Genomic DNA, 24,801 nt, shown 5'->3' with positions numbered 1-24,801 from the left:
ACTCATTTTTGCTTTAGACTGGCCATGAATAGTATTTAATTTTTACTAATACTTCTTTTTTAAAATAAAAAAAATTGGCAGCACGTCTTTATAGATTTTAAAAATATTAATAAAAGATTTCATAAAAAAATACAATATTACACTATGAATTATGCTAAGTAGCACTCAACAACCCCACATAGTCATGCATCCCCGTGAGTTGCTCAGATTAAGCATGGTTCATGGCAGATACGTACCAATCTATGTCTCTGATCTATCAGAACTCGGAAGTCATAAATGTCTAGTCCTGGCCACCCATGCCAACGATTCATCCCTTTGTATTTATAGTGATGTTTATTAAATGCTCATATTGCAATTTTAGACTTCTAAGCGATAACGACAAAGATTTCCGAAAATATAGATTATCATACAATGGGCAATGGCTTATGAATAATTTTAGACTCACACGTTTAAGATTATAACACAAATTAAAAAAATAATTAATCTTATGCTAATTTGAAAATCATTTATAATTTATAATATAATTTTTTATCTCTCCTATTTATTGTTTTAATATTTTGTATATTATTATTTTCTCTTTTTTTATAAGGATGTAATTAAAAAATAATAAAACGTTAAAAATTATTTAAAAGTGAAACATTGTAAAGTAATAAAACAAAATGTTAATGAACAAGATCAATAATAGAGTACTGGTAAAAAAATCAAATAAAACATAAATTAAATTTTAAAAAAATAGGAATTTAAATATAAAATAATTTGACACGTGTAGCATTTAGATAAAATAGTAACTCGATCAAAAATTTAAAATGAGCTGAAATAAAGATAAATTTGTCTCCATTTATCCTTGCATCCCTTATTAGTACTGGAGAAACATAAAAGAAACCAAAATAAAATTATAAAATTCATTTGCATTATATACCTACCCACATATAAAGTAATGTTATTGTCTATACACCACAATTTTTATGAGAGGAGAGAGACGAAATGTAAATGAAAATGATAATGTGATCCGAGGACCGAGAGAATAATCTTTCATATATTACTAATAGGTTCTTGACATATTTGAAATTACAAATAAGTATCTAAATAGTTTTAAAAATTACAAACAACTTTATGCGTTGCTAATGATCCTTACACATGTCCAATGCCACTAGCAAATGAAATGTCACTAATCCCCAAGAGCCAACCTCTTAATCCATTTGAACTTTAAATTAAAAGGTTTTATGTGGACCATGCTAGCTAATGGACCAATAAAATGAGCAAATTTTTTAGAACCAACATCTTCATCCTTTCGAACTTAAGGCTAGGTAGGTTGTAGATCATCCCAACAAGTGAATCGGTGAAGTGGCCAATAGTCAACCTCTTTGCCTCTTTGGTTCAATGACCAAGGGGGTTGAAGCCCTTCTATATAAGCTAGTATTTTCGCTCCCTTATGTACTCGATCAAGTCAGAAGACAGAACTGGTACAATCTCTATCCATTCTAAATTTCTAATTATGTAGACTTTGAACCATTGCTTGCACACTGTTACGAGAACGTTATAGAATAATTCTAATCGGGAATAAAAATAAAACAGCTACAACATCAATATTTTCACCTTCTATTTGACACTAAATAATGCAAAATAGAACAATCGATCTGACAATAACTGTCGTACATTAAGAAACCTAAACTTAAACTGAGCACATATGCGGTCATCAACACAAAATTCTATGGACAATACAAGATTAAAAAAAATACCATATATAATTCCATCAACTGAAGAACAACACAAGTGCACAGCCAAGGTTATCAAACTGCATATAAAATAACATAAATAAGAAAAATAACAAATCATAGTCAATAGTTACTTAAATAAAAATTACACAGAAGACGAACAGGAACTGAGGAGCATTTTCACAGCAGCAAATAGAGGGACAGAAAATATTAGTGTTTTTTTCTGATTGAAATGGCTTTCAACATCAATCTAACAAGTTCGTGGAGAAGTGAGAAAACATGTATACTGACACACATAATTAAGTTTACAATTGTAAGACAAAAGGGAGATTTGTTAAGAGGGCAGAAACAGGAACCATAAGACAAAGAGAGAAGTTGAACAAAGATCCATGCTTGCAGAACAGAGATTGACGATAAAGAGGAACAAGGTGATTCTGCTGGTTGTAAAACTCCCTTGAAATATAAAGAATCAGATTATCCTAGGTCAACAATCTTTGTACTAGGGATCAAATCCGCTTGGAACAAATATTGAATCACTCGAAAAATGGTTAACCGTGAAAATTATAATTAATTTTTGAAAATATTTCTTAGTTATAAAATGATAATTTTCATGATTTTATTAACAAATAAATCTTCAAAAATAATGAGACATAGAATTTATTTTTTATTATAATTTTTTTTTTGTCAAACAAATAATTTATAATTTTTAACTTATAAAAGAATTGTCTAGCATCTAATCTTATAACTCTTTGAAAGAGTTTTCACTTCTTGTGTCAACCTTTCCCTTTATCAATAAAGAGAGTTATCTAATTTTTAATGAAGATAGTAATAATAATTTCAATAAAAACATTCATAAATAATGATAATTTTTTTATAAAAATTTGTATAATGTCTACATGTTTTAAATAGTAATTTTGATGTAGTTGCTATATATTTTGAATATAATAAATAAGTAAGATTGGATAAAAATAAAATTTAAAGAAAAAATGAAGATCGAAAGAAATAAAGTTTTAAAAAAATAAAAATAAAAAATTTAATAAGATACAATAAAGTAAACGAAACAATAATTTATTAAAAGTGAGATGAATATATATATATATATATATATATATATATATATATATATAAAAGTTGTAGGTATATGAAGAATTAAGTAATAATAATTTAATTCATTAAAAATGAATTATGAAGGTCTTTATTTATAAATTTGTAATGCTAGCACTCAAATTATACAAATTCTAACATATATGTATAACAGTTTCCTAATACATCTAACCATAGCTGATGTTTTTGGGCAATTTAATTCTTTCGTCAATCACTTCAATTATTAATTTTGAATTTGAAAAAGATTTTGTCTCTTTTAACTCCACCTGCTTTAATATGTTTATCAAGACCTTATTTTCATTGAAGTAGATAATTTTGACAACAGTTTTAACTTCTTGCTGTTTTAGTTCGCATCTTGCTTATCCATTTACTTGCTCCCTCTTTATCACCCAAATAATATCTATCAAAATTATCTAAGTTTCATAACTTAACAAATTTTACATAATAAAGCTAACAACAATACAGGAAATTGAAAGTTTCAATTTCCAACATCTGAATCAAATGACTCTACATGAACGGAACTATCAACCATATGCTTTTGTTCATACCAAAACATAAATGCAGTTTAATGGAAGGCCCCACCGACACTGAATAAAGCGCAAGAACCAGACCAAATCGATGCACGCAAAGTTCTTTCTTTTCAAAACGTATAGAAAGATTAGAGCATTTTTTTTTTAACTCACCTGATTTCATACATATAAATCACACCTTCTGAAACTTATTGTTTTGAAAATTAAACATTAAGATTATCTCCTTCAAGTCATGATGAGTATTATCTTAGCCTAATTATTCACTCTAAATCTACAGACAGACAAAACAATGCAACCCAACCCCGTTGACAATATGTTCTAAGCTAAGAACATTTTATCTTCATCAATTTTCCAACAAGTGCGCAATCCTCCACTCCAACACTCAAAAGTCAAAATAAGAAGAATATAGATAGCTTTTTAAGAAGTCTTACAGATCCAATAGCCATTGCCTTCTTTCAAGAATTAATCATTAAAAGGAAATATATATATATATATATATATATATATAAAATAAAATAAAAAAGATGGGTACTATCTACAGAATCTTACAAGTTTTTCTTTTTAAAAAAAAAAACAGTTAATCACATGCAACGAAAAAAAAAACTTTACAAGGATCAACATATGAGTAATGATATATTAGGCACAAGCATAATTAAGGAATATAATGCATAGTTGACTTTCGTTGATGCAGAAACCAATTCCATCGATAATCATCGCAACAATCAAATGACCAAAGAAAACTATACTTACCATTTCAACTATATACTCTTAGGAGGTTCCAGCCAATTAAATGATCCAATAACATATCCAGTCTCTGCACGGGAAAGTTTATACTTTATACAATTAATAAAAATGCCAGATGAATGCGGAGAAAAAAAATGAGGACTTGGATCCCAACCAATTGTGGGTCTTTCTTTCCAGCAGGAATATATCCTTTTACGCAAGCACAGTAGATTAAGCAAATCCAATAATAATAATGTATACGTACAAAGACAAAGACTCGAATCTATTCCTTCTTCTCAAGTCAAAGTTTTGATGGTGCAAGGCTAATCGAAATTGAGTCTTGAGAGAGTAGGTAACCAAAAGAAAAGGACAAACTCGGTATTCACTTCCATTGTTAATGTCATCATCAGAAACGTTTCTCCTACGATGTTTCTTTTTTTGGAAATCTAAATGACTATTTTAAAGTGAAATTTTCTCTCCTTATCAAACTTTTTTGAACCTACTATAATTTTAACAATTAATAAAGAGGAAGGGAAAAAATTAAAATCAAATTAAACCGTGCTAAGGTTGTTTTTTAACAGGTAACATTGGTTGCACTTGCATGGGTCCAATTAATTGATTGTTGAGGCGGAAACTAATCATACATTGAAATTTGAAAAGGATAAAAGAGAAAAAAAAAATGGGTATCTTAATATAAAAAAATGCGCGGGAAAAAGAAGAAGCGTATATTATAATACGGAAATGAATAAGTTTTCCAATGAAATTTCCACTCAGATTCTTATCTTCGGAAGGGAGACATTCCAAAGGACCAACACTTTTTTTTTCCACCTGAACTTCAAACTCTTCAACTTTATTCTTTTGCTGTCAATTTTTCCCGGCTAGTCCACTAGTCCCTTTGCCATCTTCAAATGTTTCTGAGCAAGAATTACACATGAATTTGATTATTGATTAATATAGGCCTTTGTCATTTGTCAAGGCAAATTGGGACCTGTGAAATTAGCCTCATCCTTAAAAGAATGATATATAAATAATTTTCTTTTTAATACAAGAATGATATATAAATAGTTATTAGCACCCTAACATATTTAGATTTTTTTAAATGGTATTTTCAGTTTTTCATTTTGAGGTATATTCAACTCTAGGAAAACATACACATTTCACCAAAAATCCATGAATCTATTATGGTGTAGCCGTATTTGGGGTTATAATGTTAATCACATATCATTTTTTATCGAAAGCATTAGACTTTTCGCTTAATTGTCATAGATTATTTGATTTGAGACTTCTAGCTTAATATAGTTCACCCAAACTATTTAAATTACATCTAAGTAATAACTCAAACAATGATTTGTATAAATGATAGGAGTATATGTTTCTTAACGATTCAAGATTTAAATCTCAGTTGATATTTAGGTATGAACTAAATCATGTTGAGAAAAAAAATACATATTTTATATATATTCACAGATCTCGATAAAAATTAGTGACTAAATTTATTTTATTTTTTTAAGCTTAAGCAAGTTGACAGGAGATGTAAAAAAAAAAAAAAAACATGTTATAAAAATTTGATTTCTTAATCATGTGTATGAAAAAAAAAATTATTGGAAGGAACAAAATGTATTTTAATAATCTTGACACCTCAAGAGATGAATTTCATGACTTTAATTATCTGAGATACCTCAGTCTTATAAAGGGAGGAAAAGTTACTTTGAAACATGAATAAGTCTATGCATGAAATTAGTTGCAAATCTTTTTTCCCACCCATACATAAAAAGTATATTAAATATGATTGTGAAATAAATCCTAAATGACATTGTTTTATTTATTTTAAAAAAAATTCAAGTAATTTAATGCTATCGATTTAAATGATTCAATGACAAATGGCTTCATCATTTTCCTAATCAAATAAGCATATGTTTGAATAAACGTTAGGAATTGAAAACGACTAAAATCCATAATTGAGAATGTCTAAACGTGTTTTAATTTTAATATGCTATGAAACATTGTATAAAGTCGTTTTTTATTCAAAATCATGGGTGCTTTTGTAATCAGAAAAAATCCAGTTGGATAGATATTGACAAATATATGAAATTTTACTCTATTTTTTAAGAAATTTATAAATTTTATCCTGTCTAATCATAACAGAAATTATAATTTTTACCCCAAACTTTTTTTTTACAATTTTTACATCCAATTTTTTTATTTTGACAAATTTTACCTCAATTTTATTTTTTTTACAAATTTCATTCCTAATTTTTGTGCTTATTAGTCGATAAATGATTAAGAATAAAATATATCAAATTAATTTGTTAGAGATAAAATTTACTAAAATTAAAAGAATTGAGCTAAAAAATGCAATTAAACATAAAAAAAAAATTCTTCCTAAAATTTTTAAAGAATGCGAAAAAAAAACTAATAACGTGTGAAAAAGTAGCATGTAGTAGTTTTTTTTTTACACTTTCTTTTTTCACCTTGTAGTAGTTAGTAACATAAAGAACTTAGTTCCATAAAATAACATGAAAAAATAGTAATTCTTATAAATAAATAATATTTATAATAATAAAATAACAAGATATAAAGTCTGAAATTTATTCAAAAAGAAGTCTGAAATATATAATACAATAATATAAACAGATGACTTTTAAAAAATAATAGACAAATCCCACTGCAATTGGGGGTGGTTATTTTATTATTACATAGATAAAATTTATATCTCCATAAATAATTAATATTTATAAAAATAATATTTTTATTTTAGTTTTAGATTTAGATTTGTTTTTTAAATAATAATAAAATATTAATCCCCTATGAATAATTTGCCCAATGCATCACCCCGGAATATACACAAATTATAATATAAAAAATACATTTATAATTACACTTTTATCATAAAAAATACATAAAAAATAACAGAAAAGTTAAAATTACTATTTTAGCCTTAAAATTATGTGAGAGAAATATTTTTTCTTGGGGATGAGTAACTATATAAAATTACTCTTTTATCCTTAACAACATCTTTAATAGAAGAATTCGTTTTGAATTTTTAGATAACTTTTTGTAGATTTTATAATTCACATAAAATGCAAGAACTTTTATCTTTTTTTGTTCTAGTGGTAGAACCTAATTTAGGATTCTTGAATTTTACTTACGCGAAAAAAAAAAACCAAAATCTCTCTTCCTCTCAAATGACATTAAAAAATAATATATTTTTTAAAGAAAATGTAAAATCCTTTTGTGTTATTTTCCTAAAGCCCAACCTCTAACATGAAGAACCCTTGATCAAGAATAGTAATAGATATGATCAAAAATGTGAAATTCTTTTGTGTTATTTTCCTAAAGCCCACTAAATGAAAAGTGTTCATTATTGTCATCAACTGCAAGGGGGTTTGATTGCTTTGTGCTTGCATCACAATGATTTGGCTTAGCCTGCAATGGAATAACTAAGAAAAGAACATGTAAAAATCGAATCAAATCAAATAGCACTTATTAGTTTAATATATGACTCATATTAGTTAATTACATACATATACAATAGTGTAGCTTTGAGCTTATCTAAACCAACAATACTTAATTACACTTACATTCTCTTTGCGGTCCTCCTTGTATTTGCGACGATAACTCTTTTCAGTAACAACACTTACTTAAAACTCTACTTAAATTTTTTTTAATTTTGTAAAAATAAAAAATTTATAGAACAATAATTGATTTTTGCCTAAAGCTCTGTAATTATTTAAAATTAAAATTAATTTATTATTTTAAAATAAAATAATTATTAATTTATATATAATAATAAATTTAATTATATGTTATAAAATGTGTTTGGATTTTTAAAAAATAAAACTTCTTAACTAATCCATACATTGAAGATCTGAATGAGTTTGATCGAATTAGACCCAAACTCTAAAAAAAAAAACTAATTAGATCAACTGGGTCTGAATGAATTTGATCCAATTAGACCTAAACTCTAAAAAAAAAAAAAAGACTAATCGATTTAATTTGGATGGGATCACATGTTCCCAATACTGGTGAAGACCCCAAACTAGTAGGTACCAGATAGTAGTGCTTTGGGTAATATGCTCTCTTGCCTTTATCGTGTTTCCCGTATATCTTTATTTAAGGAACAACTAGCAGTGAGGGTATTTACTTTTCAAAACCAAACAATGCTTCGATAGGGGTAAATAAACATGTTTTTGTCAACAAAATATAATTTTCACGATAATTAAACACACTTACATAATATGTAGAGCTTTTAAAATAAATCTTGTGGTAAATTTATGTAATTCCAATATATATGATGATGGTAAATAAAATTTGAAAAAACATGCATATGTTTAAATTTCAAATGATATTATTCTAACGCATTACATTTTTTAACCCGTTTCAAAATATTATTCTGAAACATAAAATATTTTGTTTTAGCGCAGATTTGTCTAACATTAATTTGTTCAAAATTAAAATGAAATCCGTTACTATTCTAATTATTTAGACTTGATTTTCGATGAGTGTACGTATTTCAGCATCATCTCACTGTACGTTTTCTATGTAGAATATTAAAAAAAAGAAGAAAAGAGAATTGTATATTATATCTTCCCCCCTCCCTTTATTCTTTAGAGAGGAGTGTTGTCCTTCTAAGTGGAAGCATTGTAAATGCCAATTCATGCTCCGTTATGGATTTTCCAAGAACTTTCTTTCGGTTGCTTGCCAAATTTAACATATTTGTCGCTCCTACGCAACTCATTTCCTTCTATGAACCAGCACGACCCTTTTACTTTTAGTTACATCAACTTAATGCTGCACACCTCTTTTTTACCACAATCACTCTTTCTTCACCTGATTTAAGATTTGGCTGCTTTAATTATAGACACGAATTTGGAAATATTTTCAATATTTAAAGAATAATTATTAAATATTTTCATTCATTAAAAAATTATTTATTTTATTTTCATGACCAATATCATAAAAACAGCCATTAATATTCTTCATAAAAGCCTTCATTTCCATTAATAAACTGCTCAAAATTGTGGTTACTAATTATAATTTTTTAGGTGAGGTTCTACTTATCATTCTCTTGAAATCTCGAATACGTCATTAACACGCACTCATATACATTCTGGTTATTTATACAGTATTTTCTTACTAACTCTTTTTCCTATTATTTATTGTATTATTAAAATCTCCCGCGTCTTATTTTTGTACAATTTAAATTTGTAAATCATAATTTTAATTATAGTTATATTTTTTACTTGTCAACGCAGGTTGATATAAGTAATTAAGGATCGGATATAAATTTACACTTTTTTTATGGTGTAAGTTCGAACATCACATTCTCCACTTGGCGAATAATTCTATCCAAAGGAATTTTTTGGTGCCTAAAAACTAATTGAGTAGCTGAAATTAAATAAAATTACTTATAATTTGAGTCTGCACATTAATCCGTTAAGTGAGTCAGTACTAGCAATCCCAACATGTTATTAGGATTTGCCTCATAGTGCAGTGATATCTTTCCATTATATGCATAAAAAAACACTTTTAGATCCAAAATTTAGAAAAAAGGTTTAATGATATAAAAATGTAAAGTAAATACATTAACAAAGCTAAAAATATAAGAGGATTAATTGTTCTTCACCCTAAAGTAGATTGTATCTTAAAATAGGATTTGCTTACCATAAATCCTCCGATTAGGACCCAATAGAAAGGGATTTGAATTCTATTCAACACTTTTTTCTCCATCCCTCTATATTTTTCTCTAAATTTTCTTTTTCTCTATCATTTACCCTTTTTTTTTTCTTGCTTTAATACACCTCCCTCTCTTGTTTGTGTTGGCCATGGATACGACTAGAGGGTCGTAGAGAATCCAATTTTAATAGGAAGGTAGGAAAAATGGTGGCAAAATAAAAAAGATTCCAAGAGTGTAAATGTGTAATTTATCTCGTCGTTTTTTTCTTATTTAATAAAATTATTTGTGAACTTATTTAATAAATTAAGTCTAAAATACACTTTTAGTTCTTTATATTTTTAATTATATTCAGTTTAGTGTCTTGACTTTAAAAAATTTAATTAATTAAGACTAAAATACACTTTCAGTAATTTTAGTATACATAAATTTAATGTGACAAGTTTAATGTCTTGATTCAATAAACAAATTTAAAGTTAATTTCTAAAATTGAATAATCATTGTTTCATAAATATTATTTTCATTCACTTTAACAACATAAAGGATTAAATCAAACTTTCTCTATAAAGAAAAAGATTAAATCAAACTTTTAAAAAATCAAAAAGATCAAAATAAACATAATAAAAAACATTAAAGACTAGAAATGTATCTTAACCTAATTTTAATTATAAAAAATAATAAATGTTGCCATAAAATTTAATAAAATAAACTTCAAAATACTTAAAGCAACTTCTGTTTTTCTTGGAAGACACTTAAGCCACTTCTATAATATTAAACAGACTTTGAAAAAGCCTTTCTAAACGTCCATATCATGTTACAGCATTCACTTACAAAAGCACTTAACCTCAACTATTTTTTTTTTTTTTGCTGACACTACTTATATTTTTTAAACTCAAATTTACATTTCACGAAAATATTTTATATTAGTATACTTTATTTGAAATATTTATAAAATGTTAGAATTTAACTGTTTAAAGTATAAATTTACATATTTTATGAGCATCTATCTGGTGGCAACGCAATCCTAAGGAAACATGAAAACAAAATGGGGCCGAATTGAGTCCAGAATATAATGCATATGCTCATAAAAGAATCAATGGTTACAGATTGGAATTGAGTTTGTTGCGATTATTGCCCGTCGTCTCCTCCGCTTGCGTCTCTTGTTGCCCACGGAAAATGGACATAAAAAAATAAAAAAAAGAATTGAGGTTTGACACGTGCAACAAAGGTGGGACCACACAAGAACATTTTTCCTTTATTTTTTCTCTTTTCTCTTAAATAAATAAACAAAGGATTCAATTACTTACTTTCTTGTCCCAAACTTTTACCAATTTCTACTTATTAGTATTTACATTTCTGGATGGTTTAAACTCAATGTCTTAGGCTTTTCAATCAATTTAAAACATGTAGAGACGAAGATACTGGCACGCAGATTTTTATAATTTTATAATTAGATTTCTGATTTTGATTTATTTATTTAATTAAAAGTTGATATAAATTGAGAGACTGAATAAAAAAAGTAAAAGTTTAGAAGCAAGAAACCTAAATAAAACATAATTTAATGTGTGGTTATTTGATTTGTGATGAGTGGTGATATGCAGCACAGACGGAGGCAGGGAGGCACATCATATAAACTCATCCCTTCCATTCATTTTTATTTAACATTCCAACGACACCCACCACTTCTTCCAATCAGATGTGCGACGATCACTGGGTCAAGGTCGCCATGGCCGACGACTCCCTGGTCGTCGACCTTCTCCTCCGCCTCCACCGCTCTCCGCCTCCGCCGCCCTGCCTCAACCTCCACTGGACGGTGCGTCAGCGCCGCTCCAGATCCGCTCACAACAAAGCGGAGTCCACCAGGGCCAGCCCCACCACGCCGCTCTCATGGAGCGGCGCCACGTCAGCAAGCGGCGGCAACCTCGATGGCTACGAGGAGTCCAAACCATCCCAGACCTCAAGATCTAAGGTTCGCTACTCTCTCTCTCTCTCTCTCTCTCTGACTCTGACTCACCCTGCGTGTCTCACGCATTCCTTTCACGTGTCCTCGCGTCTCAGTAAAACGCCCAACAACAAACTCTGTTTTTGTGTGTTGTGTGGCTCCATAACACGTTGGTGTGGTGTGGTGTGGCGTGTCACTTTCTTCTCTTCGAATGGACGAAAATGCCATACACGAACACGAGCCTTGCCTCCATTTCCGCCTACCCTCGCCGCTCGCCGCTCGCCGGAGCCCCCGTGTCTGTCGTCAGCGTTTTTTCTCTTCTTGAGGACTACCCTATTCCTGTTGCCTTTAATTTAAAACTAATATTATATTTAATACTGATTCATTCAAGTTAAAAGAAAAGGAGTTACAGTACCTTGATTCAATTCAACGCATGGCTTGATTCTTCTTAACACGTACTAGTATTCTTCCTTGGAAGGAAGTTGCAACTGTTTTTTGGATGAACAGCCTGTGCCTGTGCATGTGGTGTGGTGTGGTCTTGGTGATAGTTGTTGGTATTCGCGAGGGGTAGATTCTCCGCCAGGGGTAATTTCGTAATATAAATGGTGGGAAGATTATTATGTTGTTTTGGTGGCAAATACTACTGGCTAGCTCCTCTATTTTGTTTTGCCACTGCATAATGTTTGGTGTAGTTGTTGACTGGTTGTGTACTTTTTTTGGTGTTTATAATTACGATGCTGTGAATATGAAATGAAAGGGTTGGGTGGGTGACTTGTATAGTGTCGTGGCTCCATTGTTACTTTTCCTGCAGCCGCACTCTCTCTCTCTCTCTCTTTAATTTTCCTTCATTAATATTAATAATTAGTATTTATAACTAATCCCACTCCATTTCCGGGTCTGCGTCGTCGATTCACATGTGAGTTAATTTAAGATGACAAACGTCACAGTTTGAACGCAACACAGCCACAACCCTCTCCCTCTGCCATGTCAAATAATAAGATAGTGCACGACCAAAGTCAAAACTAGGAAATGGGATCTTTTTTATTTTAAAATAAATAGGTAGGAGTGCCAGTTTTTTGTTTTTGATTGGGAACTGTTATTCCATAGAATAACAGGCTGTTGGTGTTTTGGTGCTTGGTGGGGTCCCAAATGTAAGAAGCTATGGTCTAAGCGTGTGACGAAAATAAATGAAATGGGTAAGCAGTGTCGTGAGCGAAACCTATCTATCTCGTGTTTATGTGTTTGATCAGGGGTCCAAAATAAATAAATAGTAGAAAGTAAAAAAGATGAAGGAAGGAAAGAAAGGACAAGGAAATTGGAAAGAAAAGGGGTTGCTTCTTCTGCTGTGCTGTGTTAAATGTCACCAACGATTAGAGCGATTTTTGGTAGCTCCCCAACGAAAATGGGGACCACATAGTTACCAAATACTCGGGCTGGCTCGTTAGTTGTGTTTTGTATTAATCTCTACCCATCCATTGCTTTCATTTTCAAACATACTACATTTTAATTAGCACTACTAGTATTTGGGTGCATGCAAAGAATTTAACATTTTTCCATTTATTTTGGATTGTTTCTCTTTACCCACCCCAATATCACCATTCTTTCTTCTTCCCTCTCAAAATAACGTGCCTCTCTCTCCCGCTGTGATGGTACACGGAGCCATAGCAGTGTAACTGTAAGGTATAAATAAGATTTTTTTGGATTGGAATATGGTACACTTCAATTTAATGCTACGTTACATTGAGTACTCTAGTGTAAGTAATTATTTCCATGGTCATTCTGTGATAGTAGTAGTTGGAGAACAAACATGAAAAGTATCATATCCTTAAAAAAAGGTTCAAGTGAACGGGTTTTCCTAGATTATTTGTCCCTGATCCTCAGATGTCATGAAATGGTAAGCATTCTCATTTCTCAAAGCCCATGTTATTGTTTAATTTATTGTTTATCTCTACTCTAATGTAGGGTTTAACTTCTTTTTTTTTTAAAAAAAAAAAAGAAGAAATTGGGCTAAATATAATATTTTAAAAGCACTCAGAATTAGTAGTTTTTTCTACTCTTTTTTTTTCCTTAAAAAAAGCAAAAAAATTCGTTATAAAGAAATTTAAAATGTCCACAAGTGGTGGCCACCCCAAGCCGAGGTACATGAAGTTTTTTTCTACTGAACAAAACTTCAATAAAGAGCTTTTATAACAGCTAATTAGGGGAGATTATATTTTTAAGGAGAAAAGAAGCCAAAAAATTTATATCTAACACTACCTAAATAACTGTTCTTCTCCTTGGTTTGTTCTTTGCCTTGAATAGTATCGTATTATAACGTTTTTTCGCTCCATAATTCCATATTGTCTGGATCCTAAATTCTCTTATATTTGATATTTTGCAGGTTGCTAATCCCAGCGAAACAGCCACTACCAGAAAGACAAGGAGAAAAAAGGTAAAATATGAACCTTTTACAGTTTTACTTGATGTCCATGTTCTCGGATCTTCGAATAATTGGAGCGTTCCATAAATTTAGTTTTTCGGGAACATGAACGGTGATGCACGTATGTCATGATATTTGATGGGATAATAAAGAATATATATTTGTATGTTATGTAAGAATTATAGGAATATGAGTCAAGGATAGGGCGATAGATGGTTTCCTATCCATGACAGGATAAATACTTTTGTAGACCATGTTTGGGAAAGTTGGGCAGACAAAATCATAAACAGTATCACTTTATAGTACATAATCATATAAATCTAGACTACCCAACTTGTCTATCATTGATTGGTCTAGACTACCCAACTTGTGTAGATAGGATCTATACAGCGATTTTTCCTATGACAATTACTATATTCTTGTATAGCAAAAGAAACTAGAGAGACGAGGGTGAGAGAGAGAGAGAGAGAGGGGGGGGAGGTAAAGGAGGAGTTTAAAATTATGTGTCCTTAACCTAGTTGAGAAATTTCTGTTAATTGAATAGACTAATTCTAGTTTACATGTTTTCATTGAGTACATTGAAAGCCAAGTGCAAAACATTGGGACTAAAACGAAGTTCGATTTAGCCAACAACTTTGGATTAAAGCCAAATTTGTCAGTGTTTTTTCAACCACTCCCACATTAAAGACATTGTTGGCGTTTAGATGTTGCTAGTGATTTTATATTAGGTTTAGTTTGTGGTATAGTTATAATATTAACAAGTTTTCGTGCAATTGTTAGCGTAAAAGTCTATATGGTAGTTTCAATATTATCAGCGACTATAATTGGAAAATAACAAGTAAATCTATTTGCATATCGCTATGGCCCCATGTTTTACGTGTTTTCTTGTCATTACATTTATGGATTAAAAAAAAAATGTCTGTTCTCCCTTTGTGTAAGTTTTTTTCTTTCTGTTTTCAGTTTCCTGCATAACATATCTTAAACTTAATGCTTATCGTGTCTGCAGACCTTAACTGAACTAAAAGAGGAGGAGGATTTGTTGCTGAAAGAAAGAAGAAATTTGGAAAAAGTATGGTTTTGACCTTACTTACCTAGATACTTTATTTGTACTTCACCTGAGTTGTCTCAACTCTCAACCCGTCTTTTTGGAGATATTATAGTGTGTTTACTAACATTGTGTGAATTTGGGAATAGGAACTGGCATCCTTGCGTCTCACTATTCAGAAACATAGAGCCACAAATGAAAGCATAAAGAGATTGAAGGTAACCTTCCCCTTATATATTCTACCTTTTCTAAAACCTTATCGTTAGTTTTTCTCAGTTCACATGCCTAACATATACTTATAATAATAAGCTGTGGTATACTGTTGCTTTCCGTTTCTAAAATCTCTAAACTTGTTGAATTATGAATAAATCTATAAGAGAAGATATAGTGAATTAGAATCTAATATGTCCTAACCTTTTACAACAGCTTGATTTTGAGTCACGGCAGAATTCTAGTGCTGCTGCTACGGCCTCTGAGGTGTCTGGGAAAGCTGTGAATGGCCCATTTCAATTTGTAAAATCAGAGTGTCATCCATCTAATTCCGTCACACATGACGATTCACCTGTTTGTGCAGCAAATGCTTCTCCCAAAGCACAAGATAATATGGGTAACCGAGAATCTACATTCGTGCTCCCTGATCTAAATTTGCCTGCCGATGAGGATATCAACGCCAATGTCATGCATTGAACTGAATTAGCTAATAAAGGATAGGATCTCGAATGACATTCCGCATACTGATAAGTTGGACAAACGTCATCTTGCAAGTATGCCTAAAAGTAATAGTATAAGGTATAGCATGTCAGTCCTAACAAATTAGATTTTGCTACTGTAATTGTAGATGTTAAACCATTCACTTTTCCCACTTGGTCAAAAACTGATGTGGAAATTGTTTTTTCTTCTTCTTTTTTTTCATTCGTGAATCTGAGGGTAGTGTAGAAATCCTAACACATCAGGCTTAGTTCCATTCTTTTTTCTTCACATGTTTCTACATTGTCCAAAATTCTTTGTGGCAACCCTCGATCGTCCTTTATTATAGATATATTTTATGATAAATGTAATTACGTGTTCTATACATAATTCAAGAATTTTGGTTCTTTTAGTGAGGTTGTCTGTATTTACCATGATTTGTTTTCTTGTTGGTTCTATTAAAAAAAACTTAGGCATCGTTGAAAAATATATCGTTTTCGGATTCTCATTACTCGCTAAACCCGGGTTTTTAACTTGCGCTTTATAAGTGTGAAATCATATAGTACATATTGCCATTGTAGTTTGGAAGAGGGGGGTCACTGGACAGTGATAGTCTTTATTAGAATTCGAATTGAAGCTTTCATAAGATCAGTTATATTTGAATTTAATTTAATCTAAATTTAGTAATATATGGATATATGGGGCTTTCATTTGGGATGTAAGGTTGGTTAAGTGGTTAAGTAGAAGAATGAGGGAAAGGTTGTGGAATCGATCATTTATGTTAATAAAAATTAATAAACTAATGAATAATATTTACTGATAAAAAGATAAGGGCTTTGAACTGTCAGATAATTCTGTTTTTGACTCCACCTAGCTAAGTTTGTTTTGCATGATGCTACGGGTTTGGGGATCATGTGCTTTGTTGTTTTGTAGTTGTTTTTTGTTTCCATCATTATAAAAACAAAAGCATAATGGGTTATTCTTCCTACACTAGCCCAATTTCTTTTATACCCACCAATTGAAGTGAAATTCTTAAATTATCTTTTAGTTAAAACTCAAATACAATCAACCCTCGTCACACACCATTGCACTGTCGCTGTTCATCTTCCTCCCCACTGCACCGTGAATCTCTCTCCTCCGTTCATCTTCACCGTTCTGTAGTTGTTGAATTTATGGTTCATCTTCTTGGTAGTCTCGCCTCTTGCTGTGGTCGTGAGTACACCTGTCTTCACAACTGTGTTTTTTTTACTACATTAAACCCATACAAATTGATAATTTCTATGGTACATGCGAAATGAGAATCTCTATGGCTCATACAAATTGACAATCTATATGAATCATATGGATTATCAATCTATCAGACTTATTTGAATTGGCAATCTATATGAGTTATACAGGTTGGTAGGGTTTATACGGATTGTCAACCTGTATGGTATATACGGATCATTCGCAGATGTAAAAAACTAACCTCCTTCGATGTTGCCACCACAACACCCACCATAATGACAACCACAAACTCAATATAGGAGGTAACCAATCACTGTGATAATGTACCTCGATGGAACCAACCATAATGGAAGGAGAAGAAGCTCAGCTAACAACTAACGCAAGTGAATGGTGTAAGAGCAAAAGGAAAAAAGAAGGAACAAAGAATAAGTAAAAAGGGTAAAATTGATTTTTTTTTAAACATGCTGAGTGTAAAAAAAAATAGATTTGTGCAAGAAGAATAACTAAGCGGTTGAAATTTGTCAATTTTTTGAAACTTTAGAGATAAAATTTATGAAAAAGAAAATAGGTGGAATACTCACCCAACCAACTTAAAATTGACTAAATGTTAAAATTTCTCATTTTTTAAACTTTGGAGGTAAAATTTATGAAATAAAAGTCAAGCTCTGAAACCAAAATTTAAAGTGAAAATAAAACAATAGATGGTTTAGAATGATTAAGATATAACTTCAATCTTTTCTCAGATTACGTGAAACTTAATTTTTAAAAATTTAAATGAATAAATATGTCAATTAATTTTGAAGAGATTAGTAGGACGGAATGAATTACAATGATATGAGTCAGGGAAATGATATTTTTCCATGGCAATTGGCAACGCCGTACGATAGCAGAGGCAAAGTTCATGGGATGGATGAGGTTTTTTTACGCACCGGCCGAAAAGTCGGGATTCTCATACCCGAATTCTAACCTTTTTTTTTTCCTTCCTTTTTTTAAAATAATAATAATATATTAAATAATTGTTTTAAAATAATTCAGGATTCTCGTAGCGAATTCTAACCCGCAGTATAATTACTTATTAAATTTGTAGTCTATATATAAATCATATAACGAAATAATATAAGCAATTATTTGTAATTAAAATATAAAAAATAATTATATTTATTTATTTACATTAAATTCTATTTATTATGTTTATTAAATTTAATTATATTTTTCAACTATATTTAAATACAAAGTTGTATTTGAATATAAATAGGCAATTCTTAGTATTCAGCAAAAAAAAGTAATTATGAGTTAATATATCAGTTTTAAATAATAAATAATATAAATCTAAATTACTAATATTATTAAAAAAACAATACATAAAAAATTGGCAATGCACATGATAAATTAAAAAGAAAACATTGAAAATCACAACCTAAAAACAACAAATAACAGTGATAAAAAAAACCAGATAAAATCACAACCTAAAAATAGCAAACCTCAATGACGACCAAAATATAGAAAATAATAACATAAAACATCAGATGACAAGAACAACCAAGTATAGTTGGTTGTTTGATTAAAAGTTTCTTCTTCTAATCTTAACAAGTTTTGATGGTGGGGCAGGTTTTCACCGTAGAGGTCAAGCTCTCTCCAATATCTCCATTCATCGTTCAATTTGAGATTATTTTTTTAAATTTCTTCTAAAATGTTGAATTAAAAATACTTTTTGATTGAAAAATAACACTTTTATGTATTATTTTTTTACCAATTAAATATATTCTTTAATTATGTTTAAATTTATTATTATTTGAATATGATCATTAAAATTAAAGTTATTGTTTATATTATTTGGTTATTTATCTTATTGTTTATAAAAAAAACAATTATATTATTTTTGTTTATTTTACAATTTTATCATTTAATTATATTATTTAAACATGTTTTTAAATATATTTATATCATTAAGAAATATTATTCATTTTATTAGTTAAAAAAACTTTATTAAAAAACAAAAAAAAAAGGAGTTTAGAATTCGGGTATGGAAATCCGAAATTCATAACCAGTTTTTAAAACACAAAAACAAATGTGACTTAAGAATTTGGGATGGGCAGCAACGGACTGTAAAGAGGAACTGGAGACAGTTTGGTTAATAAAACGGGGAGGCAATAGTCTAGGAAATAAAAATATTAATAAGTATAGTTGGGTAAAAAAATCAATTAAAATTTTGTCACCTTTACTCCATTATTATATTTCATAGTTGTTTCATTTTGATACATTAAGTCTTTAAAGTTGCATTGGTCTTTCATGTTTTCGAAATGTTATTTTGGTCATTTTTCAATTTTTTGTTAAAAATATTAGTGTTTTGTTAATTTTTAAATTTTAAAATGGTTTAATGTTATTTTTGATCCATTATGTTTTATAGTTATTTTATTTTGGTATATTATGTTTTAGAGTTTTATTTTGATTCTTTATATTTTTAAAATGTATCATTTTAATCATTTTTTTTCAATTTTTTGTTAGAAACATTACGGTTTATTAGTGTTTTAAATTTTAAAATAGTTAAGTTAACAAAGTGATTAGGGATGACAAAAAAATTCACGTTCGCCAATAATCATAGGTAAAATCCACAATGGATATGAAACAAGTAGTGTAAATTGATATTCGTTACCCATAAATACAGGTATTTCAGCTACCGGTTAGATACGGGGACACGGATGAATATAGTAGTACCCGCACTCATGGGTACCTGCTACCCCTAAAATAATCAAAGTACCCTCATACATATATAACATAAGTTAGAATTTAAACTTATGTTTTAAAGAGACTAATGTTATTTGAATTTATGCTTTGAAGTTATGCAATGAACATGTTTTAAAGATTCTACTTCTAATGGAGTTGTTGAAAGGTTTTAGTATAAAAATTTTGTATTGTTCTAGCAAAATCATGTGTTGATGTCATTTGATTCGCACGGTACTATATTTTTTTTTTCGGATATGAAAGAGGTTTGAGGAAATGATGAATTTTTTTAGATGTTTATTTTTTAAAAAAATAAAATAAAGATAACGACAATTTTTAATCGCCACTACTTAAAGTTAATTATTTTAAAAGGTTTAACTTCACTGTTGATCCATTATGTTTTGTAATTATTTTACTTTGCTACATAAGTTTTAAAAAATTTATTCTGATTATTTATATCTTTTAAATGTATCCTTTTGATCTTTTTTAAAAGTGACAAGTTAATATACTACTAATATTTCTAACAAAAAATTGAAAAAAAACTAAAATAATTTTAAAACAAAAAATAAAAATAAAACTTAATCTATATATATATATATATGTGTGTGTAACTTGTGTTTGTTTGTTTTCTTGTAGAATCCCAATCCCCTTTGGCCAATATTGATTTATTTATTTTGTACGCTAATATGCTGTATGCATCGTTTTTAGTTGCTTCCTAAAGGAAAATAAAATACACTACATCGTTTAATTTGGAAATTCTATTTCATCTTAGTTTAGTTTTTTTGGCTAATCAAATTAAAATTTTAAAAAACATTTTTTTAAAATTTATTTATCGAATAAAGTTGATTTTACTTCAGGATTCACCATTTCTTTTATATATATATATATACATGTATTTTTCAGTTATTTAAAAGTATTTTAAATATTTACAACCAAAAGGCATTTTAATTTCTGTATTATATAAGATGCATGTTTATTTTATATGATTAAAATGTATAGTAAATATATATTTTTGATATATAATTTATATTAAAATTAAAAACTATAATAAATAAATATCTCTAAATATATAAATTATATTATAGATTTTTCAATTCTTCTCTTCTTCAACAACCTCTGTGCACACGCCTCCAGTGAAGATAGTGTCCAATCTTAATATTTCCCAAAGCCTTTAAATTGTTCCATGTCCACTACCATATAATCAAATCTAGGTGATTCTCTACAATCACTTATCAGTGATATGTTCACCACACCCCTTCATGAGATTGATGAGGCTCAGAACCCGGGTAAAATAAATAATCTGAAATCTTGTGAAGATTTTCTATTTGCAGTAGCTCAAATTGTCTTCTCGACATTTGAAATCTCACCTTCTTCAATTTGTCTCCATCAGCATGACATTTCCCCAATACATTGATGCATCAAATGCATGGCTTTACAATCTTTTTTCTTAGCCTCCTCTGTGCATCGGTGAGAATTTCACCCTCAATTCCTGATGGCTGATACTCACTCTTCACAATGCCAATTTGGAAACCAAAATGGCTTGCAATTGTAAACACCACCAATCCCAATTCTTCCCATGAAGATTTCCATTTAGAACGTGCAAGGCTCTTAAACCAATTTTGTTAGAAGAATTAGGGCACTCACACATACACTCGGAACCCAGATGAGAAGGTTTCTATTTGGTAGTTAATCAGTTAAATTAGTGACTAGTGAGTTAGTTATGTGAGATAATTTGGTTAAGGCATGTTACCTATAAGTAAGCATGGGTGTTGAGAGGGAGAGATATCTTGTCATTTTATAAGAGGATTGGACCCAATATACATTAGTACTTTCCATTTATAATGCTGCTCAATATACATTATACAACTGTAACATAACTTTCATTTTCATGAAAATGGCAGTATATTACTAAGTGTGTCCTCACCCTAAATTGTCTCAGTTTACAGTGCCAGAAAAGTGTTATAAAGTGGTCCAAGATTAGCACATTTTAGGTCAGCCAGCCCATCCCAACTTCGGGCAATTTTATTAGGATTATTTAACAATTGAATAAAGAATTATGTTCGGACACATCAAGCCTCTTTATTTGGAAATGGCAAACACAAAGAATGCTGCTCAAAACCCGGTTGTTATTCTGCGCTGAAAAGCTCGTACATGCTATTCAAGACAAATTGTCTTCCTCAGTTTCTACGCTGTTTGTTGCATTCTTTTCCGTTGCACACAAAAAAGATTGTTCCTAGATCGACATGAATATAAAGAAATTCAATCAATGTTACAAAATCATTTGATAGATGTTATATAAGTTCAGGAAAAAAAGAGGATAGCTTACAGTCAATAACGAAAAGTAATTTACAGGCATAAAGATCTCACCCCTAGGGGCTTTGTTAGTAATAACATTTCAATATAAGTATTACATAAAATGCCAAGAGAAACTCAATTCGAAAATAAAATCTTATCCGCCATAAGCACAACTTTGACCACAATAAACAATAATGTGGATTGTTAAGTGATATATTTTATTGGTTTGATTCAAGGCATCGTTCTGGAAGGGGGTGAGGTGAGTGGACAGAAGAAACCACGAATACCATTAAACAAGTGAGTGACCAACACATGATAGTTATTCCAGAAAAAGAAAATTCCTATATTTATTTATATGCAAGGCATACTTAGTTAGAGAGGATAAAATTGTAGCATGGTAAAAAGTTTTCTCCATTCACTTCAATACACTGCTACACTAATGGCATAGGCTCTAGAGCTGCCAATGGGCAAAGAGGTACAAAACTTACAACTTACAAAAAGTTCCAATTTCATAAATGTAGTCAAGCATTTTGTTGGCTAAAACAAATCATATATTGCCAGAGAAGCCATTTATTTTATTAAAAGATTTACAAAACAAATACAAGAACAGAATTTGACATAAAAATAAAAAATACAACAGAATAATCTTACGTGTGTGTGATACACTATAGATATATAGAAGCATTGAAGATGGCCATAAAAAAAAAACAACGGACTTCATGTCCCTAAAACCCAACAGGTTCAGTACATCCAAGATAAGTCTTGCCTGAAAGACACAGACTTTGCAGCTCCTTGGACACCTCTTTCAGAAATTTGAGGACAATCTTCAATGGCCAAGAAATCTAACTTCAATGATCCAACAAGCGGCTTTAATCCATCATCAGAGATCCCCAAACACTTGCTTAACCGTAAAATGCACAATCTGGGAAACTGACTCACAAGCTGTAGCCCTTCATCGCTAATCTCTTGGCATTTCACAAGTTCAAGTGATTCAAGATACTCAGCGGAGCAAAGAGCTTCCATTCCAACATCATTGAAGGAATAAACATGATCAAGAGCAAGCTGCCGAACCGGGCACCTTTGAATCAAACAAAGTATTCCACTTAATGTGAATGAGGAGGATGAAGGGAACTCCCCATCAGAAAAAGATATCCTCACTGATTCAAGTTTGGAGCAGTTTTGAGCCAAGGCCTTGAGACTCTCATCCGTCAATCTCAACGGATTATTCACCAAGGAGGGGAGTGAAAAATCGGATGGAACTCTAAGTGAAACCGATTTAAGTTCACTTGATCTTTGGGACAAACAAATAATGTCAAAGTCCCTCACCCCAACACACATGTCTAGGTGAATTTTCTGCAAGTTCTTGCACTTACTCAACACGCAAGCAAGCCCTCTCCCGGGACTGATGATGCAATTGACCAGGCTAAGTTCAAGCATGTTCCCACAAGGGACATACTGCTTTTGCCACCTATCCACAGACAACCGGTCATAAACCTTCATGTATCGGTAATTAGCATCCACTTCAAACTGCAACCTTGTGAGTTTCTGCCAACCAGGGCCAAGCTTAATCAAGTCCCCTTCACCAATGGCCCTGCAATTCTTAATGGAGAGATCCTCAAGCGTTCCGAGCTTGCCAAGATATTCAAGCCACTCCACACTGCTGACATTAAGGCATCTGATAAGGTGAAGGCTGGAGAGGTTCTTGCAGCCCACAACAAGAGACAGAATGCCACAGCCAGTGATCCTTGGTGTGAAATTCAACCTTAAAGATGAGAGCTTGGAAGAAGAAGCCAAGTAACGGAGACCAACATCAGTGATGAATGTGCAGTAGCTCAAGGAGAGATCACAGAGTAGAGGGCAGTGATTCGCAAGAATGAGAAGGCCCTTGTCATCCAATTGTTTTCCCAATTTGGACATCCATCCAGAGTATGTAATCTCCACTTTGGACAAGTTCTCAAACCTTATGCATAGACAGCTCAAAGCTTCATCTGCAGGATCCATTCCACACCCAACCCTTATACAATTCCTTTCTGCATTGTCCAAATAATAAAGCCGTTTACAAACAAGAGAAACAGCATTTCTATCACTTGTTTTCTTTATCCTACTCAATATCTCCCATACTATGTGCTCTGGTATGTTATCCATCCTCTGCAAAAATTACAAATTATAAATTTCCATCTCATATTCATGTATACCAATCACCAAAAATTAAAATTCGAAAAATCCAACATAGGAGGATACACATATCATGTGTGTCTGTTGCTCTGTCGGTTATCTATTTACCAGAAGACGAAACACAATAAAAAAAAAATGTAATAAGAAGGTTAAGATATGGGCGAAATTTGAAAGGGGGTGAAGGATTAATTAGGAATGGAGAAAGCATACGCGCGGAAGAACAATAGGGAAACATAACAGAAACAGAACACAGAATTGAATTTGAGGGAATAATTAAGGAAGTGATGGATCCATCGCCTACCTGCTCTTCACAACATGGATGCCTGACAAAGGAAGGAAGGAAAGCCAAAGAAAACAAGATTTTTGTTTACATATGTAATTGAACAATGGTGATAGCGATGTCTTATATATTTTTCTTATTTCTTCTGTAGATATTTATTTTCTTTGTGAGGTCCCAAAACAATATATCCTCCTTTGGGCTTTCCTCTCAAGCCCAACTCCAACCACTAAAAGCCCAACCCAAATTCTTCCATGGTTGGACTTG

The 24,801-nt window shown here is 30.7% G+C and overlaps 2 protein-coding genes and 1 long non-coding RNA gene across 3 annotated transcripts; 1 reads left to right on the top strand and 2 right to left on the bottom strand.

Moving 5' to 3' along the window:
* The first annotated feature begins 11,276 nt into the window (after positions 1–11,276).
* On the top strand, positions 11,277–16,251 carry LOC114373455. The gene is made up of 5 exons (XM_028330916.1): positions 11,277–11,715; positions 14,069–14,119; positions 15,114–15,176; positions 15,302–15,370; positions 15,579–16,251. The coding sequence occupies exons 1-5, from the start codon at positions 11,443–11,445 to the stop codon at positions 15,837–15,839; spliced, it is 717 nt and encodes a 238-aa protein (XP_028186717.1). The 5' UTR covers positions 11,277–11,442; the 3' UTR covers positions 15,840–16,251.
* Positions 11,294–12,954, bottom strand: LOC114373456. Its single transcript, XR_003658405.1, has 2 exons — positions 12,104–12,954; positions 11,294–12,034 (listed from the first exon to the last, which is right to left on the bottom strand). It is a non-coding gene; the product is annotated as an uncharacterized LOC114373456 (long non-coding RNA).
* A 6,359-nt stretch (positions 16,252–22,610) lies between the features above and the next one.
* Positions 22,611–24,649, bottom strand: LOC114377501 (F-box/LRR-repeat protein 14-like). Its single transcript, XM_028336043.1, has 2 exons — positions 24,559–24,649; positions 22,611–24,230 (listed from the first exon to the last, which is right to left on the bottom strand). Exon 2 carries the CDS (start codon positions 24,225–24,227, stop codon positions 22,824–22,826), a length of 1,404 nt encoding a protein of 467 aa, XP_028191844.1. The 5' UTR covers positions 24,228–24,230; positions 24,559–24,649; the 3' UTR covers positions 22,611–22,823.
* Positions 24,650–24,801: the final 152 nt, after the last annotated feature.

The sequence above is a fragment of the Glycine soja genome, chromosome 11 (genome assembly GCF_004193775.1).
Source record: "Glycine soja cultivar W05 chromosome 11, ASM419377v2, whole genome shotgun sequence".
Lineage (NCBI taxonomy): Eukaryota > Viridiplantae > Streptophyta > Magnoliopsida > Fabales > Fabaceae > Glycine > Glycine soja.
This window is presented reverse-complemented; position numbering and strand designations above follow the sequence as displayed.

What these genes read in the sequence shown, in the direction of transcription:
- LOC114377501 (XM_028336043.1), bottom strand. Translation starts at nt 24,227, where the DNA reads ATGGATAACATACCAGAGCACATAGTATGGGAGATATTGAGTAGGATA.
- LOC114373455 (XM_028330916.1), top strand. Translation starts at nt 11,443, where the DNA reads ATGTGCGACGATCACTGGGTCAAGGTCGCCATGGCCGACGACTCCCTG. An exon ending in CCCAGACCTCAAGATCTAAG is followed by an intron (nt 11,716 to 14,068) that starts GTTCGCTACTCT and finishes GATATTTTGCAG; the next exon opens with GTTGCTAATCCCAGCGAAAC. An exon ending in GAAAGACAAGGAGAAAAAAG is followed by an intron (nt 14,120 to 15,113) that starts GTAAAATATGAA and finishes TCGTGTCTGCAG; the next exon opens with ACCTTAACTGAACTAAAAGA.